General features: G+C 36.2%; 1 protein-coding gene across 1 annotated transcript; it reads right to left on the bottom strand.

Annotated features, from left to right (window-relative positions):
• Nucleotides 1–503: 503 nt before the first annotated feature.
• GUF1 (GUF1 GTPase homolog (S. cerevisiae)) lies at nt 504–19757 on the bottom strand. Its single transcript, XM_009884963.1, has 16 exons — nt 19646–19757; nt 17640–17788; nt 17366–17446; nt 15098–15175; nt 14786–14869; nt 14218–14282; nt 12983–13186; nt 11244–11383; nt 9860–9983; nt 9358–9490; nt 7907–8050; nt 6766–6899; nt 4815–4916; nt 2735–2854; nt 1784–1820; nt 504–842 (listed from the first exon to the last, which is right to left on the bottom strand). The coding sequence occupies exons 1-16, from the start codon at nt 19743–19745 to the stop codon at nt 705–707; spliced, it is 1833 nt and encodes a 610-aa protein (XP_009883265.1). The 5' UTR covers nt 19746–19757; the 3' UTR covers nt 504–704.
• Nucleotides 19758–20771: the final 1014 nt, after the last annotated feature.

The raw sequence follows: 20771 nt of genomic DNA, 5'->3' as shown, positions 1-20771 counted from the left end.
GGTAGTGGAGCACTGGCACAGGCTGCCCAGAGAGGCTGTGGAGTCTCCCACTCTGGAGACATTCAAAACCCGCCTGGACACCGTCCTGTGCAACTGCTGTAGGTGACCCTGCTCTGGCAGGGGGGTTGGACTAGATGATCTCCAGAGGTCCCTTCCAACCCTGACCATTCTGTGATTCTGTGATTTCTTTGGAGAGTAGCATAGCTAGGCTGCATTCATGGTAAAGTGACACATTTTAACTAAAGTTTAAAATAAATAGCGTGGTACGTTGAAAAAAAGTCATCATCAGTTTTTCCTGATGTGATTTCCCAACATCATTGTGATCTCCTGACAGCAGCAACTTTAGAAAGTAAAACAGGAAGTAACTATATTTTTGTGGCAACAGTTCAAATTCCCTTGAACAAGGACTTGCAATGCAAAAATAAAACATAATTATGGTAAATTTTAAGTGTTAAAGTATAAAATACAATGAAAAACAATACAGTGAAAACTTCAATTCAGTCAAATTAAATAACTTTAATTTCATAATAATCTATAAGTATCTGTACATTTTAAGTACATAGTCCTTTCAGTTTATGTTCCCACATATATTTAATTTACACCACACAAACATGTTCCCTCTCACAGTGATAATTTATACATTAGCTCATTACGCTACCGTCTGCAAAAAGTTGAGAGAATCATCAGCTGCGTGTCACTGATCTCTATTTGTCAGTTTGTCTCTTTAAAACACGTATAAAGGCATCTCTTGGTACTTCCACATTGCCAATTTTTCTCATCAACTTCTTCCCTTCCGCCTGCCTCTTTAAAAGCTTCATTCTTCTTGTAATGTCTCCACCATACTATAAAATGGAAAAAGATTTTAGTAAGCTTAAATGCAACTACAGTACATTTCACCAACACTAAAGGGCTTAAAAATAGTCAGAAAGGCTAGTTATATTATGACAAAAGATTATTTTATACTCCAAATAGTTATCCCAAAAGGCCAACAGTTTAAAAAAAAGCAAGGGAGCAAGTAAGCATGTTTACTTGGACAATTGAGGGTTGAATTCAGTTACCTAAATATATACATTCAGGTAAGCCTGACTGGCATTAGACACAACCTGTAAGTGCTTATGTCTAGATAAATTAACTGAACCTGTATACAACGCTGAACACACACCATCCCACATATGTGCCAAGCAGAAGAATTCTGTAATAGTTGTGAGAAAGTGACACTTAATTTTTTCCAATGTGTTTGCTTCAGAGAGCTGAAGACAAAATGTGTTTCTCCTATAGCTTTGTCCACTCTTGTTGATAGTCAACTACTGCACATTTAAAGCCGTGACGTATTACTGAAAACTCAAGTAAAAGTCTAATTGCAATCAGTCTCTAAAGAAGCACTTTTATAGTTTCTTCAATCAGCCAGAAAAAAAAAATAATTAGGAAACGTGAAGTTACACATATGTGTGTTTATACACACACACACATTTACTATATGTCTACAACTGTTCAAAAATGGTGAGGAGACAGGAGCGAACACACTCTGTTGAGTTCACTCGTGTGTAATTTTGAAAAACCCATTACTCTTTCTGATCTACTCTTACTGCAAGCTGCAACTAGAGGTTACACGAGTTGAATTTTAAAATAAAAGCTTAAAAGTATCTGTTAAGATTCCATTGACGCCCAGGAGCACAAGCAGAATGTGTCTTTGCTGGGCCTGTAGGAAAAGATAGGCCTATCGTGTTAGCAAGACACTTAGGTTTACATACATCAGAAACATCAAGAAATGAAAAATACTTACACATTTTGCCACAACATTTTTTCTGTAAGCTTTCAGCCTGTAAAATAAAATAACGTATATACATGAACACATCAGAACATCTCATATATGTGAAGCTAAATACTGAGTTGTCATAATGCTTTTTTCTACTAGTTTTTGTAAGATATATTAGAGTAATGACATTTTCATAATTTGTATACAGAAGACAAAGTCCTAAGCAGAAGACTTAATTCACATTTCTCAGTTCTAGAATTATCCCTTAGGGTGAATAATATGTACATAAAAATTACAATCTTGCCTTTTAATGTAGGATTTCTGCTATGATTCACAGTAAGTGTTAGATATGTGTGTATATAGATCTGTACACACAAATTCTTACAGCACCTTTGCTTGGATCCCTACCTTTAATTCTTTTGCCACAACTCAAATCCTATTTAAACAGCAGCAGCAAAAATGTGACAAGAAACAACATCAAGGAAACAGTTTGTTCTAAAAGAAGTGAGTGCCACTGGGAAATAGTTGTGTGTTCAGCTTGCAACGTATTTCCTTTGGAATAGCAGAGTTCAGTTCTTAGTTTAATCTCTGGGACAGACAGCAAAACAGTTTCACAACTAGCAATTTTTTTTCAGTAGTAACTTTTTCCACTGCCAAAGAGGAAGTGGACACATGGGTGTCACAAGTTATACTCAACCCACTAAGTGCAACGCTGACCACAAGCAATTTAAAATAATACTTTTTTTTTTTTTCAATTAAATTTATACAAAGTCCTTACTCATAGTCACAGCTCGAATGTTTTTTTTTCACCCCAAGAGGTCTGGTAGCGTATTCAAGAAAAATACAACTTTACAGTAAAATCAAAGCACTGTAATGTATAGAACCATTTAGGTAAGACATTAAAAGGACGTATTTTAAGTAGCTTAAAATAAGGAAAAAAAAAAAAAAAAAAAAGGGAAACAGAAGGGCTGCACTTACGTTTCTCTTGCAATAATTTTCTTGCCAATAGCAGCCTGAATGGCTATTTCAAACAACTGTCTAGGTATAGCATCTTTTAATCGTTCACACATGAATTTACCAGTAGCATATGCCTTATCACTGAAAAAGAAAGTCACCAGTATTTTCAGAAAGAGTAACACAACCCCAAAAATACATCCATCGACTAAACTGTTTGATAACAGGATTTTAGTAGAGGTTTTTCTCTTTTTAACTCAAAAGATAAGCTGATCAGATCATAATTTTACATCTAATAAGTGGTCTCTGCATGTCACCAGTTTCATACAAACAGGTGATTGTATTAACAGAAGGTCTTCAAGTAAATTTAAAATATTTATAGTAAACACACCAATTATCTATCACACTGAAGCCATTTTGAATACTGTTACAGCTTCTAATACAAGTTTAAACTAGAAAGTCAAGGAGGATTTTCATTGATTGTCGACCTGAAAGGTCAAAAGATCTATACATTACAGAAATATTTTTAAAACATCTGGTTTTATATAACAAGAAAAAAAGAAGTTTTAATGTACTCTTGTCACCTGCTAATAAAAATTATCCAACTACATTCCGCATCTGCATATGCTTCAGATTTTGGAAGGAGAAAAGGACAAAAGGACTAAAGAATCTACTGAGCAGATACTTTCATAAGCCATTCATAACAAATGGGTCTCTTCTATCTAAAAAAAAAAAAATCCATATTTAGCGAACATTTTTTAGCAACATACAGTTGAACGGTTTTGCATGTTTTCATGTAGCAACAGTGTGACTCCCTGCTACCTGTATAAAGCAAACATTTTAAGCATGAAGTACTAAAACTGTAATGCTCAATCAGCATTACTTAAGAAGATACAGATATTTCTTTGTAGAATTAGGACAAATAATAATGGCTATCTTAGTACTGAGCTTACAGTAATCTCAGTAAGTTTTTCTCTCCAAATGTAATTCAGTAATTTTTTTTTATAGAGACCGATGTAGTCTATTTACAGTGAGAGGACTCAGAGAATAACTGAAGCAGGAGCAGAATGAATGCTGTCTACAAGTTAAAAAAATAATTTCTCATCTATAAATAAAAGAAAGGCTATAATTAGTTTTAGTGAGCAAAACAGTTCCGGGGTGCAAGCTAAATTGATCAAGAAACACATGTTAAAGCAGTAACTGACTTTTGTAAGGTTGGCCACTCCATTTTACATCTTCTGCAAGTAAGAGATGCAGGTAGACTGCTTAACACTGCATATTTATGAAAAACAATTAAGTAGCAAATGTATTACAGAGTTATTCCACTCCAGCCCCATCATCTTTCTGAACAAAGTAAGGGTTTCATTTTCCTATGTCAACCTTTTGAAGTTAAGGAATTCAAGGATTTCAGGATCCCAGTTATGTAAAAAATATGAAAATATACAAATTTTTGGCAGCTACATTTTAAGAAGAGCAAAAAACTAAAACAAACCAAAACTCCAGAAAAGTTGATATCAGGATTACTGGAAAGGGATGCTGAAATTACAGAAGTGAGCCTTATAAAGACTTTGTGAGAAGAAAGCAAGGGGAGAGGCTAGAAACAAGACAGCATTATTCTCACCAGCAAACCAGTAATCCCCAAGAAACTTACATAAACTGAATTGTTTTAGCAAAAGATTTCTAAGGTAATTATATCCAGTAAATATTTACTTTCTCCTGGTACTCTGGCTGGAGACAAGATAACAACAAACTTCTACTGAACAGGAATTATAGGGAGCATAAAATCAATTTTTTTCCCCAGTTTTTCAATAGTAAATAGTAAGTGCCATAAATGATTCATCTGGCATCTCCTTGACTAGTCCAGCTCCATAGGAGACGGGCATTTTGCATTTCCTTCTGCTCCTGGCCCTACACTACCACAAAAATATACCTAGCACTTAAATGCCTCTCTTTTTCAGATCATCTCGAAAAGTGGTGATTTGGTGAAATCCTCAATGCTCTTTTCATACATATTTGCCATATATTAGTGATACATATGGATGGTTGCACTGTATATTAATAGGAAGGTCTTACTTCTTTGGAATAGAGAATCCAGTAAACCTACTTGTGTGTGATTGTTGCCAGTTCTTCAACTGGATTTCCATTTAGAAGAATATCCATTTTTATAAGGTCTGCTGCCTGGTATCCTGCATCTTCATAATCAAAACTAAACGAAAGGAGTTTAAAAGTTAGTGATGATTTTGTAAAAATTACATTCTGCATTCTTTGTTCTACAGATTTTAAGTTTTAGGCACATTTCTTAATAAAGCACTCAAACTTTTTATTAAGATAGCAGTTTTTAAATAGTCGGTCAGTATGTCTCCCTTATGCAAGACTGGACTAGAGATTTACTGCAGATAAATCTCATCTCCAAGGCAGCAGAAGACATCATCCTGTCTTCCAGCTACTGAGCAAGGTAAATCAATCAAAAATCTACATTCTTACTGCAACCTCTAAATAGTTTATTCAAACACTTCTTTGCTATCAGCTGGAAGTTCCTTAAAGCTCCAGGCAACAGAACCCTTCAACACAGTTTTTGAACAGTAAACATCCTTGATGTCACACAAATCAAACACTAACACTGGATTGTTTTCTTTTCATCCTTTCCTTTGACAGACATTTTATATGACCCCTATTACCATTCTCTCTGACAACCAAGTTTTCCGCTTCATTTCCAAACCATATTTCTCCTTTGGTAGGTATGGGCCTTGCTGTCTGCGTGTCTGTTTGCAATACCACTAATCTGGTCAGATATGAAATATCAGAACAGAGTGGGGGGAAAAAAGTACTTTGAGAGTATTTGAAAGTACTCCTATCTTAATTGGCCTAGATAAACCACAGTTGTGTACACAGAATATAACAGAAGTATGATTACTGAGAGCATTAAATACACAAGCGACATTAGGAAGTCAATTAGGAAATAAAAGTCAAGAAATAAGACAATGCAACGTTCTTTGCAATCACACCTGAATTAAAGGAAGGCCAGCCTAATTCTGATAATGAGATGGTTTCTTGATAAACAGATTGGTTTTATTTTTATTACTTGGAGAACCAGATCCCAAGAGAAAATTCAAAGTCTCCATCCCTATTTCTTCTACCTGTCTTTGCCTCCCCACTTCTGCTTCTACTTCAAATATACAATATATAATATATAATTATAATATATAATCTTGGCCCTGCCAAGACACATTTTGCCTTACCTTTTTAAGGCAAACTCAACCCAAATTCAGTCCTTCAATAAAACTCATTTTTATTCTTATAAAATGAATAACGTAATTAGGTATAGCAGTTCCTGTCAAAATATAATATATCTTACTACCAACATGACTACATACCACGTTTGTAAGAGCTATTGAGTCTCCTGTGGCATAAGCCCATCTGCCATGCAACATTTTCCCTTCCATTAAACTAACAAACAAAGGCTCTTCACAAACAGCTGAGCATCGTTCTAGCCTCTGAACTTACAGAATCCACCCATGGCAGAACATTTTGTCTCAAAATACAGATGATTTACTTTATTTCCACAATAGAGCATGTAAGTAAAGTAAGTGTTGTTTGTTTTAAATATTGTTTGTTGATTGTTTTTACTAGCTTTAAAGAATCAGTATTTGGTTATTTTCCCTTTTCCATCAAGAGGCAATACAGTAAGAAGTAAAGTTGCCGTGATTGCTGTGATAGAAAATGCCTATTGTCGCTTCAGACAAGTAAGAACCGTGTAGATTTTATTCACCTAGATGAGCAAGTGCTGCTCTGTATGTCACCCTCGAAAAACACATGCGTCACCAAAGAAAATTATTAGGTAGTGATGCACTTTTAGTGTTTTTCAGATGCATTTCCATCCTTTCTCACAGTGGATCTAAGTCATTAAAGGTAAAGTAAGACTCGATTTGCAGCACCATCATAAAAGAATATTTTTCACTTGTGCCCTTCCCTATCTTCTTCTCAGATCTTTTTGTGTTCCCCCACTCAGGGTCTGGAGAGGAGGGAGGGGAAAGGGGTACAAAGGAGGTAGTTACCTTGCATAACCAGAAGACAGAGACTTAAGAGCATCATAAAAATCCACAACAATTTCATTCAGTGGAAAGAGGTATTTTAGCATAACCCTGTGTTCATCTATGTACAACATATCCTTCTGGACTGCCCTACGATCCTAGACAAATAAAAATTGTTTCAGTTACCCTTGACAGAAGTTTTCTACAAATAAATACACAGCAAATTAAAATAAACAGTTTCCAGTTACACAAGAGAACTCCTGTATTTCAAGCCCTAAAGTAACTTTCTTATTGGTAGTTTGCTAAAGTCCCCGAACAAATTGCAGTAGCATCATAAATGAAGTGGTTGTAACCGGGCAAACGATTCAAGTCTATCCTCTCTGAAAGCTGAATTTGTGAAATCCTTAACAGCTGCTGCTTACTACTGCCTTTTAAATGTCTACTTATTTGTCCACAACATGTCACTGAAATTAGATTTTCACATACATTGGAATATACACAGTATGACTCACAGGCTCATCTTCTTTCCTGCCAGGAGGGTATCTTAAAGTTATTTTAGGAATTCTTTTTAATAGATCTTATACTTTGCTGTACTTACATACAAGTACTGTACTCTGATGCATTATGTATTTTGAAATGTTAAAAGCTAAGAAAATTTTCTGAAGAAATTATACAAAGACAATATGCATGGCAGTTATTTTTAGTTAGAGGTATTCCAAATACACTTGGTGAAATGCGATTGCCCATCACTATCATAAATGAACTCCAGTGAAGTACTGAAAACAATATGAAGCCTCAATGAAGTGTTGACAGAAGTTGTGTCTCCATGAATATACTTCTAAAAACCAACAGATCTTATTCCCCTGCTGCAGATTCCATTCTTTTGGGAAAACAGAAGTAGTTATGAACTTGTCTAGTGCAGCATGTACGTACTTTATTGTCACTGAGCTTCATCACTAACTTTTCCTATAAAGACTCTGCAGTTCAGAAGTAGTTTTTACACATAACATGTTTAAATACTCTTGGAAAAAAAATAATTAAGAATTACTGCCAAAGATACTATTTTAGTACTTAAATCTATTATCTTACTATCTCGTATCTTCACTTAAGTATGACATGAAGAGCTTAAAAATGCAAATGACAAAACCTAAAAGTATATACCAACCTGACACAAAACAATTATTTTCCCAATATATTCATGAGGTGTTACAATAGTACCAAGAACAGTTGGCTCTAAATATTCAGATACCGAAAGTTTATCAGGAAACTGAGCAGGGTTGATAATAGTAATCTCTGCTTTACCATACTCCTGAAAACAAACAAATAAAACAGATAAAGCAATTTTACAAATAAGTAGACTGAATAGCAAAGGAGACAAAAATAACATTGAAAAAATGCTAAAAAAATATATAAATAAATAAAAATGTTTCAATTGCTTGGAAACACTTGTGAATTACACAACCAAAATTTATACCAAGTACGATTTTAAAAGAGATTTCTGCATCACATACAGAAGTCCCTTGTCAGCATATCTTTAAATATGATTGTTATATAGAGACATTATTGGAACTACTTTCACTAGGAAATGGTTTTTAAATTGTTTTATCCAGTGAATATTAAACAGAAGAAGTGCTTAGAACTACAGAACTTTCTATCCATCTTTCCATCTCTCTCTTGCCTGCAGAGCAACGATCTTCCTTCTTATGCCTTATAGGATCAGGACAGAGTCAGGCACAGCTTCAACAAAGACCTGCTCTAAGTATTCTGCAGTTTGGTGATAGGGACGTTCTTCTCTAAATAGAACTTTGGGTTCAGGCTCCTTTACAGGCTGAAGTGAGCTTAGAAATTAAGTTTTTGATTCTTGTGCAAATTCTTTCATTGCCTATTTCTTGGAGACCAACATCACAATAGGGGCTGAAGTTATTCTTCTGAAGTAAGAATAAAAGGAAGGTCATGCTTCTTATCATGTACATACAACCTCCCCCATGCACCAAAGCAAAGTATTATATCACTTCCACTGACAAGGCAGTGTTCTTGAACAATGACCCAACTTCCAACACTGTTTGAAAACACTGTCCCACATCAGCAGTCCAGAATCACTTATGCACCAAAGAGTGTCAACTATGTCATTCACAGCTGCTGCACTGCCTAAGGAAGAAACCAAAACAACTGCAGAGAAAAGGGGTCTGTCTAGGCCTTACACCTTGCAAGTACAGCAACCTTTCTTATACAAGCTGCTTGAAACTTACAGATTTTCTGTGGTGCTTAGAGGTACCTGTTGGATAATAACAAGCCAGCCTATTTGCAGCCTCCTTTCAGCAGCTGCTCTTAAGTCCACCTTTTTCTCTCACCCTCTCAAACTCGAGCACAGTATTTTTTTTTTGCACCCAGTTCAATGAAGTTTGCACATGCCCATTTCACTGTGATCAAAAACTCACTTATCTTCACCAGCCCCTGCCAGTCTACAGTAGCATTACAACCTATTCCTAAAAATGTTAATGTTTTCTGACTGATAAAACCAGATTAAAAAATGTGTAGAAGTTTAAAAATGTAGATGTTTATTATATAAGGCTTTTAAGTTGCTATTTATATAACACTGTAATAAATTTAACATACCTTTATCAACTTTGCTGAGGAAAGAACAGCTTTATATGGAACCGTTGGTGCAGTCAAAATAACAGACATGTTATATTCTTGCTCCAAACGTTGATTAAAAACTTCCATGTGTAGAAGACCAAGGAAACCCAACCTGGGGAAAAAAATACCCTGTTGGTGAAAACATTTGTATATCCCCTGGAATTTTGCAGTGGTTTGTTTTTTTCCCCCTCCAGCATGTTTACACCGCTAGTCTGGTAATATCAGGCACAGCAGACAGTCTCCAAACGATCCTACAGTTTAGTACTATGAGTCTTTGAGAACAAAACCCATCACTCGCAAATTGCATACTCTGGGCAAATACAGAACATAAGAAAACCAAATGTTTTTAATCTTTACCTATCATTAATTTGAATTAAAGCTCCTAGTCTTGCATTCATTTTTATTCACCCTTCAGTTGACTTAAACTTGCATTCTCAATTTACAAAGCATTCCAGAAATGAAAGCAGTATAAAAGCCTCACCTCCATCCAGCTCCTAAGGCAAGGCTACTGTCACGATGAACAGTTACACTGGAGTCATTCAATGTCAGCCTTTCCAAAGCACTTTTGAGATTATTATATTCTGTTTGATCTACAGGATACATTCCTGTCAAAACATTAGATAGAGTGATGTGACAGAGAGCTTTATCTAGTGTATACTTAGCTTTCAAATATGCCCTTTACAGTGAACACAGTAATGAAATCAGAAATAGCTTACTTTCTGTTCAAACTTTTTTAAAGTGTGAAAAACAATACCAGGATTGGGGTTTTTTCCCCAAAATCAGTTAAAACATAATAGTTTTAGATTGCCTGAAAAAAAACAGGAATTAATATTCGAACCGTAATGGTAATGATACTGGACTCATCTATTCCTTCACAGTTGTGGAAGACGCACAATTGAGCATAACCATTGTTTTGCAGGGCTGTAGTGAAAACATATAGCTTAAGCATAAATGAATAAGCAGAGAAACTTCACCGAGATGTTCCTTCAAAAGTAAGAGTGAAGAGCAAAAAACAAAAAAAATCTGCCATATCAAAGTTGTGAATGTTCCTATATTCTTTTGAAATTAATAAAAAGCAACTGTTTGTATAATTACTACCTGAAATAGGTTCTACTGTACCACTTTTCACATCACTGTGTGTTCAGAAAACATAGCTTGCTCTACACCATATAACACATACACAGAAGAAAAATTTACAGGATTACACTTTTGTGCATTCACTAACAGACAGTACAATCTCCATGAGACAGTTCAAGTGAGTTTTACACATTCCATCACAAGAAGTCTAGAAAATGATTTACAGAATTTTTTCTTTCTAAAGCCATCTTCCATAGCATTTATAGTAGTTACTGAAGCTGGTGGCAACAGCTCAACAGAACTATTCAAGCTTAAAAAGCCAAATATTTTACAGAATTGTTCTGAATATCAGCTTTGGTAGCTCACCATGTTTCAAAAAATTAAACAGTTGTTAATTTTTAAAATAAAAAAATATTTCACAATAATTATGGAAACCTGGTTATCAAGATGAAGAATTCCAATAAACAGACCTCATTTTTTCAAGTCTCAACCCTTCTTTTCCAGCTATCAAGAATTTACTGGCATTAGAAGCAATAATTGTGGCTAAAAATACGTTAGCCTTGTATTTGTCTAAAATCAGTCTGCAGCTCTTACGAACTATGTCTGTTGAGACTCAGCGAAAATTACACAAAGCTATATAAATGATGTGCCTCTGTAGCTTGCCTTTGCTAAAATTCTAATCCTCACAACCCTCAATATACACACATATTATTTTATAAGCCCTAATAGCTCTCTTACTCTTGTTATTGGAAAAAGATAGTTCTACGTTATACCTGTTTACTCCTCACCTGCAAAAACCATTGGCTTCGCTGACTTAAAGCCAGGCAAAGGCTCCACTGGCTGTTTATACAAAAACAGTGTGTCTCCTATTTGGGCTTCTGTTACTTCTTTCATTCCAGCAATCAGGTAGCCCACCTGTCCAGCATATCTAAATAAAATTGGCATTATATGGACATGCTTCTTGGCATTATTAGTACCTCTGCTATTTATTTTCCCCACATGATTTAGCCCAGTCAGAAATTCAAATTAAATCACCCCCCTAAAAGCCCATACCCAGTCCAAAAGCTAGATTTAACTTGTTTCTCCTATAAATTTTATCTCAAGCAACACACTATCTGTTGACTCCGGTAACTCTATTTCTGTTAAACAGTATATTTATAGTTCTGGATTTTGAATTCTGTGCTACTCCCAGTTTGAAAGCTGGAGCTAGAAGGAACTTCTCAAGGATCTAAGAAACGGAACCAAAACAGTTCCCAGCTGCCACCACAGCAAGTTTCATGTACTAAGCGGCAGAAACAACAAAAGACAAATGTTTTCCATCATCATGCTGTTTAGGAGAGGAACTCATGGTAGGTAAAGACTAAAACACAGCATACTGGTTTTGGCTGGGATGGAGCGCTTCATAGCAGCCCCGTATGGTGCTGTGGATTTGTAAATAAAATGGTGTTGACAACACACCAGTGTTTTAGCTAACGCTGAACAGCACTTGCACAGCATGAAACGTTTCTGTTTCCCACTTTGCCTCCCCTGACAAAGAGGCTAGGGCAAGAGGATGGGAGATGACACAGCCAGGACAGCAGACCTGAACTGACCAAAGGAATATTGCATGCCACAGAACATCATGCTCAGCAATAAAAAACAAGGAGCGCAGCCTTTCCAAAGTGGCCGTCACTTGTACACTACCTTGTCTGCTAGTGGTCGGTCTGCTTGGAGGAGGTGATGAGTAATCAATTGTCTTTGCATCACCTTCCTGCCCCACTTTTCTTCTTCCTTCGCTTTTTTACTGTCTTTATCTCAACCCACGAGTCTTTACTCACTCTTGCTCTTCCAATTCTCACCCCTATCCTGCTGGGTTTGGGGTAGTGAGCGAGTGGCTGGTTGGGTGCTTAGCTGCTGACTGGGTTCAACCCACCACACACAGTAAGGTAGTCTCACTGAGAATCTCTCAATAAAGTCATTAACTCATACTTGGATGAAAACTGGTAAAACTTCTCCACTAATTCTAAGTACCTGATTTTCTTCCCACTGCTGCCATGAGGAGCCAGTTTCTGGAAGCTGTTGCATTCATGGATTATAAATTTTCCACCCTCAAAATATGCTGCAGCAATAACTAAGATGAATCCCCATTCCCTTCCACTCTCAAACAAGGTAGTTCCTAGAAATAAATTGGACACCTGAATAAGAATATCAAACACTAGTCTTGAGAAAAACTAGCTGTCCAGATGTTCCATGTACTATACATAACAGAACGGCTTCCTCCCCCTAGCAGTGCCCAAAAAACAGTCCCCAAAAGCTGCCTCAGCATGCCCAAAATGAAAATCACCGACACTGAACATTAAATTACAGATAATAATCACTGAACATTAAATTACAGATAATAATCATAAAAAAAATCCACCACCAAAGAACAAAAAACCTGACATCTCCCAGCCCTCACCACTCAAAACAAAAAATCAAACAGAATTGCAGGAATTTTGTAGCTTACACCAGTTTATGATTTATTCCACTGAAATAAATTTTTACTTACAGTTTATGCGTTGGCTGCTCATTTGGAGTCAGAATTCCGACTTCATTAACGTCGTATCTTTTCTTTGTGTGCGCAGACACAATTTTATGCCCTTTCTCAATCTCCCCACCAAAGAGCGCAATGTTAGCTATGACACCTCGGTAGTGGTCAAAGGTGGAGTCAAATACTAAGGCTTTCAATGGATCAGCAGTATTACACTGGGGTCTGTCACAAAAAAAGTAAAACAATATATTAAGCAGTATGTTTTTCATTCAATATCAAATGAGCAAGCGCCCCCAAAACTTCCGTATTAAAACCGATAAAACTACCAAGTAGTTTTTAGTAAACAAACACACACCAGACATCATTTCAGTGTTTCACTATTGATGCAGCAAATCTTTACCTTTTTTTCTCCCATATGCAATAACAGTACAGGTAGAACAAAACCAAATTCATATTCATCATATCCATTTCACAACAGGTGAAACTGATGCTTAAAGTGTCATATTACAGGGGAAATAAAAATTTAACAGCTACATTCCAACAGCTGAGGGTTGTTTTTTTTAAAAAAAAAGTCCACTGATATTTTGGTTTTGCCATCTTTCATGGAAACTAAATCTTGGATTTTCATTGTGGTTTCTTTTTACTATAATTATTAACCAATATGAGGACTACAATTATTACCTAATAGCACGAAAAAAAGATTGAAAAGCAATATGCTGACTGAAACTGAACTATAATTCAGCTGCTTTGTCATCAAGTTCCTAGGCAAATTCCATTTTAAAGGTTGGGTTCAGACTATGAAATTCTAAACACAGCAGATTTCAATTACCTTTATCATTTTAACAATGCAATGTTCAAAGGGAGTAACAGCACACAGATACTCAAACACTAAGTTTCGTGGAAGATACATAAACATTCACAGAAGTATCACCTTTCAAGGCTCACCTCTCATCTTTCATTTCATACCGAATTCATTTTCCTCTCCCACTTCTTAAGATTAGTCTTCTCTACTGACATTCACACACGTGTTTTTTAAAAGGCATCTCAAATCTGAAGTGTCATTTTTTCTGATTTGCAATTTGAAACTGACTTAACCAGCTCAGACATTAGGTTTCTCCCACATCTCTTCATAAAGTACTGACTTTACATCAGATAAATATTAAGTGCAAAACTAGTGCCATTAAACTATATAAACGCAACTCATGGTCTCCTAATTGACCTTACAAGGTTTCATAACTAAATACAGAACTTACGGTGGAATCTTCTCAATGACTTTTTGAAGAACTTTTTCAATGTTTGTTCCTTGTTTAGCAGAAATCTAAAACAAGTCCAACAACAATTTGACAAGACATGTGTCTTACATTAATACAGTATCTATTAAACAGTATCACATTTACTTAGTTTTGGTAGCCACAGATAATACTACCCATTAAAGCACTCTGAAGCATACTTTAGAATGCCATTACTAAGAAATGCTTATTTGATTATAAATTATTCTGTAACTTTTTTTTTTTTTTCTCTTCTGAATGGCAATTGTTACAGTAAAAGTGAAAACAATTTTTGGACCCATAATTGGAAACAATTTAAAAATCTATCTGATGCCATTCATCAAGACATAATAGGTTTTTTTTTTTTTCAACTGAGAAGTACATTCTCCACTTGTTTTCCAGGAGACAATCTTTAAAAAATTCATGTATGTCAGACAAAGCCAGGCAGAGAGATGACACCCTGCTGATTTACTATGCATACACATCTTTCATTAGCTACAAAGTAGATAAAGATCTACTATCAGCCATGTTACAAAACTTCAGGAGATCTTACCCTTACACATTCATCTATAGGGATATCAAACAGTTTCTCAATTTGTTTTTCAACTCTTTCAGGGTCTGCATTCTTCAAGTCAATCTGAAAAACAACAAACTGCTAAATACACAGACAATCACATCTTCCGCATGATCCAGCACTGTAGTTTCCAAACATGCAAGTCAAGGAACCTTTATGTATTTATAAGCAAAACAAAGTTCTAACTTTTTTTACCATTATATGTGTCTATTTAAGGATACATTTCTTACACATCTTCCATATGTTTAAACAACCCAACTATTTAATATGAAACTCTAAAACCTTTATTACCTTATTTATGACGGGAATTATTGCAAGCTGTGCTTCAAAAGCAAGATAGAAGTTTGCCACTGTTTGAGCCTGAATACCCTAGAAAATAAGCATTAAAAAAGTTTAACGTAATATTCCTGGTTTTTTGCTGTGTTATTTTTTTTTAAGGCATGCTATCCAATGTAAGATTATCTTGCTATTCTATCCGTACCTTCATTTGGAGGACTGAAAATAAGTTATTGATTATATACATTGCTGAGAAAGAAAACAGCGATCCCAAATATCATTTCTCATAATCTGAATATAAGTAGACAAACCAATAATGCTGTATGTGTGACCACATACGTGCAATTATTTATAGATAACCCAGTATTACGGAAAAATTATGCACCAAGTACATATTTCTGTATCTGTTATTTACTTTTGAATAGCCAAGATCGTAACAGGTACCTCAAAAAACAGATTGTTTATCCACGACAAACTATTCACAAATGGCCTAAGACAAAGAAAAAGGGATGTTTATAACGGTAATAAAACTGTAGTGACTCCAGAGGGCAGGGACATACCTTCAACTTACCTTGCAGCTATTTGCAAAAAAGAAAACAAATTATAAGGTTTGTACCTGACATTTCTTTAAAAAGGATGGCAAAAGAACAGCTCTGATTAGTAGAAAAAGAAAGATGACCTTCCAAATCCAAGTACTAGGCAAGGAAAAACAAAGAGAGAGAGACACACACACACAGACAGATGTTAATTAACCTTTATAAAGCCTAATGTGACAATTGGACCAGAGATGGCAGAAGGGGGTGGGAGGAGAAGAGGAAAAAAAAGAGAACCTACTTCTTGTCTTCCCCCTTGTTTACAACACATCAAGTGGAAAATTAGGAATATTCATAGGAAAATAGGAATATTCATTATGGATATATGGGGCTAACTTTTTAGGCAACATAAAGAAGCAGAAAAAAAAACATTAAAAAAAAAAAAAAGAAGTATGCAAGACCTAAATCTTGACAATTACCTCCAGAATTCAGGCTGGCAGAAGAAACATTAGCAATTAGAATTAAAAAGTTGAGTTTGTGAGTATTCTGGCTAAAAGGCAAATACAGAACACCAAATAATCACATGATATGTTTCTATGATGTAAAATATATATATATATACACACACATTAAATATAAAAACATCAGCACATTTACAAAACATTTATTACTGAAGCTTACTTAAGAAATCCACTTGCCCACCAACCTAGGAAGTAACAGGCGTTCACCATCACTGAAAGGAAGCTAGACTTTTTTTTATATATATAACAAAGAAAAAAATAGCATTCATTTGACCTTTGTACAATCCAATCATAAATATGCCACAGAGAAAATTACCATCATAATACTTTGTGAGAATGTACCCATATTTAAAATCACGTTCCCATAATCCTCATAGTCTAGTCTGTTAACTGTTTCTGATGTTCCTAGCACTGTACAAATAAAAGTACAACCAAGATCTCTAATTTCACTTTCCTCCTAATATAGACTGTGTCTGCAAATTTATGAGAGTATCACCTTACAGACATTTTAATATACCGCTCTCCCGCATCACAGAATCACAGAATTTTCAGAGTTGGAAGGGACCTCTAGAGAGCATCTAGTCCAACTCCCCTGCTAAAGCAGGATTGCCCAGAGCACATTACTCAGGACTGCATCCAGGCGGGTTTTGAACATCTCCGGAGAAGGGGACTTCTCCTGAAACATCAGTCAAAAACCTATTAATCTGGTGGATATAAAACTTCTCAAGTTTCCACAGTAAGTTTATTCACATTCAGCTTATACTGTCCTCTAACTTTAATGTTACCAGTATTAGTTTGTATTATTGACAATCAAAAACACAACAGCAATTAGTTACAGCTGACAGTGTGGCTGGCTGAACAAACCATCAAACTTTCCAACAAGAACCTGAAGGTACTCAAATGGGTATTAGTACAACAGCTAAAAGTTCTCCAGACTGCCACTCACAAAGTTCATACTCTGTACAGAGAAGGATCGGATTTTTCACTAATCCTGTGCTTTTATTGCTATGTCATGGAACTGAAGTAACTATCAAAACACAAGTACTTGTCTCTAGAGTTTTTTTAAAACTCCCATTGCTACTCTTCTGCAACGTAATACTTTTATGCAGATAGACCAGGGGCAAAAACAGATGGAAAAATTAAAAAAATGCAACAAATTAATCTTCTCTCTAGCTTGCTTAAAGAAATTGCTGAAATTCTAAGTAGAAAACAAGAATTAAGAACTCTACCTCATTTGCATCCACTACAAGTATGACACCTTGACAGGCAGACAGTGATCGCGATACTTCATAGCTGAAATCTACGTGACCCTGTGGGAAAAATAAACGTTTACAATTTCAGGTATTTCTAGAGTCTTTTGCAAAGATTTCTATATTACAATGTTTTCTTTTGTATTTATGTTCACAATTCTTACAAGAAGAAACAGAATAAACACAAGAAACCAGAAATCTCCTACTTTTAAATATAAAGGCATTAAGCTTTGTGTGTTTATACTTAACTTACTGGCGTGTCAATAAGATTTAAGAGGTAGTTTACTCCTTTATGGTTGTAAAAGAGAGATGCAGATTGTGCTTTAACTGTAATTCCTCTTTCGCGTTCCACTTGCAGTTTATCCAGCACTTGTTTATTACGGTCAGTTTTAGCAATTGTTCCTAAGATAAAAAAAACAGTTTTATTACCTCATTTAGTACATCAGCTCTCAAAATAAATAATTCTTGAACCAGGAATTCCTATATCCCAGAACATGGGATTCACAGCCGCAAATGAAGTTTTTCCATCTGATTAAGCTAAACTTAGATTTTCATTTAAAAATAAAATTATGCTTCAAGTCTGGGGTTTTTTTGTTTGGTTTTTTTTTGGTTTTTTTGGTTTTTTTTTTTTTACACACATGAAGTTATACAAAACACTTTACTGAATAAGCAGGATACAAAACATCATGCAAGTCTAAATCAGAGATTAAGAAGTAGCAGCGATTCCACTCAGCACTAAATAATTTTGATGTTTAAAGAAACTTCACCTCCTATCACTGGAGAGCAGCTCCATGGCCCACAGCTTCAACCAGTCCCAATCTCAAGTGTGAAAAGAACATTATCATAGAGCTTGACAGACCTGAATTCAAAACTCCGTTCTATCACAGGCATCAGGTAAAATTGCCCATAGGTAATCATACAGAATAACTTTGATCTAAAGCTTCTCTCCTGGGTTTTGTTTTGCTCACCCCTTAAATAAGAAAAGCAATACTCTACCAAAGGGTATTTCTGAGTAGCTAATTTAAACTCTGCCCTGAAATTAGTCTCCTCTTGGGAGATGTAGCAACTGGTTTACAGCTTACCTTGGAGAACCCTCTAAGGCAACCTCTGTCTCTTCCAAGGGAAGCCTAGCTTCAGAGTCACTTATAGTTACGAAGACCCCTTAGCACTTCTGTTTCTCACTTTCACTCTAAAGGGGGATAGTTTTTCTTAACCTCAACAATAACACAGAAATAAAAACACTAAAGTCCAAGAAGCACTCCAGTGAGGACAAAATAAATACCTCTGAAAGTAACACAACTTCACCAATACCTAAGAGTGAAGGAAAAAGCCAGTTTATGTATCAGCTGAGAATCCATGGAATTTACACTTAATTACTATCAGGTATTCTACACACTAAATCTAAATCAACATAGGGCTGTACATTCCTAAAGCTTACTATGCAACACCATATCAGCTTCAGTATCAGTGAGCTGATAAGACAAGAGGTAATGGGCACAAGCTTGAGCATAGGAAGTTCCATCTTAACATGAGGAGGAACTTCTTTACTCTGAGGGTGGCAGAGCACTGGCACAGGCTGCCCAGAGAGGTTGTGGAGTCTCCCACTCTGGAGACACTCCAAACCCGCCTGGATGCCGTCCTGTGCAACTGCTGTAGGTGACCCTGCTCTGGCAGGAGGGTTGGACTAGATGATCTCCAGAGGTCCCTTCCAACCCTGACCATTCTGTGATTCTGTGAACTTCACCACCATGAAAGGCAGTTGTTATGGTTTGCTCACAAGGACATATCATTACTTTCATCTAAGTACAAGCAGCTGAAGTTCCTCTCTATTTCAGTAACACTTTTGAAAACCACTCTGTTCCTAATTCCTAGGTCATGACAGTTCCCTTCTGTTCACTCCAAACACTGGCAGTAAAAATCATAAACTTGTTGTGTACTGGTCTAATGGACGATTGGTCAGGAATGACAGGAGTAGTATCCTGAAGAAGGAAGTACACTCCTTTTCAGTCTCTTTCTAAAATACATACTTCCTTGAGTGAATTACACACTTCCTCACCCCTACTTATAGGCAGATCTCAACCAGAAAGTCAGTCCATCATATTCACATCTGTAATACTACACAACTGGCAGCCTAAAAGCACAAGCAACCTAGCACTAGAAGAGCAAAGAGATTAGAAATTTTAGTAATAAACAAAGCTACAGAAATTTACACATCATCTTACATGTCAAGACAAGGTAGTATAAAATGAGAACACTTACCTGTAATTTCCAGCAATCTGTCGGCTAGTGTGCTTTTGCCATGATCTACATGAGCTATAATGCTGAAGTTTCTAATGCTTTCAACAGGATATGTCGACATATCTAACTTTTCCTGAAAAACAGAAATTTATTTTCATAAACCATGGTTACAAACTCTACATACAATATGACCTGGCTTTTAAAAGAGAATTAACTCATTTCTCTAGAAGAGGCATAGGTCGAACAGTGATACAAAAACTTAAATTGCCATCAGTGTTTAAAATGCTAGCATTTCATTTTAGTCATGCATGCGTATATATTTGTTTTTTACTCTGAATAATCAGTAAGTATACTGGAAAGCACTGCAAAAAGTACTATGTTCTATGAACACAGGGAGTTGGAAAACTTAAAACAGTTTCAAGTTTGTTAAACTACTCAATTTAAGGATTAAGAAAACTGGGTTCAGGAGACTATTAAGGAAACCATTGCTCACAAGCATGACAAGAATACAGCGACATTACCTAGCAGCTCAGGTAGCTGTGACCTTATCATAAGGAGCATGCAGACTTTGCAGAAAAGAAAGCTACAAGTAACACTTATCTTGGCTAAATTAAAAAAAATACATATGCAGAAAACCAGACTCACTTCCTTTGTTCACACACAAAAAGGTCCAACGCTAAAAAAAAAATTTGTGTTATTCCTGCTCGTTCCAAGTTATATGACATTTTGAAGAAAAGTGGCTTCTTTGCTTTTCAGAGCTTTCAGCATCAAGAACCAGAAGAACCCTAATCGCAGTCAGTAACACTTTACTGAAGATCTCTGGTCGCCGATTTTAGAGATACACACAGCTCATCTCATCTCTCTTACACAGACCGTGCCTGCAGCTCCGGGCCAGGCAGAGAAGACAGCAAGCCCGGAGTTCTTTGCTAGCACCGATACACAGCATTAAGCAGCGCTATCTGCCGTGTCCCTTGCAGGGTGTCTCGGCTTGCAACGGCAAGTCCTCCTACTGCCAAGGGGACGCAGACGCCCCTGCAGCGGGAAACGGCTACTCCAGGACGCCATCCCCTGTCTGGAAAGGCCACCTTCAGCACGCAGGACCTCCACCACGGGGACTCACTGCAGGCCAAACGCTTCCCCGCACCCC

The sequence above is a fragment of the Charadrius vociferus genome, unplaced genomic scaffold, assembly GCF_000708025.1.
Source record: "Charadrius vociferus isolate BGI_N301 unplaced genomic scaffold, ASM70802v2 scaffold134, whole genome shotgun sequence".
NCBI classification, from domain to species: domain Eukaryota; kingdom Metazoa; phylum Chordata; class Aves; order Charadriiformes; family Charadriidae; genus Charadrius; species Charadrius vociferus.
The sequence above is the reverse complement of the archived record's forward strand: the minus strand, read 5'-3'. Positions and strand labels throughout refer to the sequence as shown.

What these genes read in the sequence shown, in the direction of transcription:
- GUF1 (XM_009884963.1), bottom strand. Translation starts at nt 19,745, where the DNA reads ATGTCGACATATCCTGTTGAAAGCATTAGAAACTTCAGCATTATAGCT. An exon ending in TAAATCTTATTGACACGCCA is followed by an intron (nt 17,447 to 17,639) that starts GTAAGTTAAGTA and finishes TTTTTCCCACAG; the next exon opens with GGTCACGTAGATTTCAGCTA. An exon ending in AAAATTATTGCAAGAGAAAC is followed by an intron (nt 1,821 to 2,734) that starts GTAAGTGCAGCC and finishes TTTATTTTACAG; the next exon opens with GCTGAAAGCTTACAGAAAAA.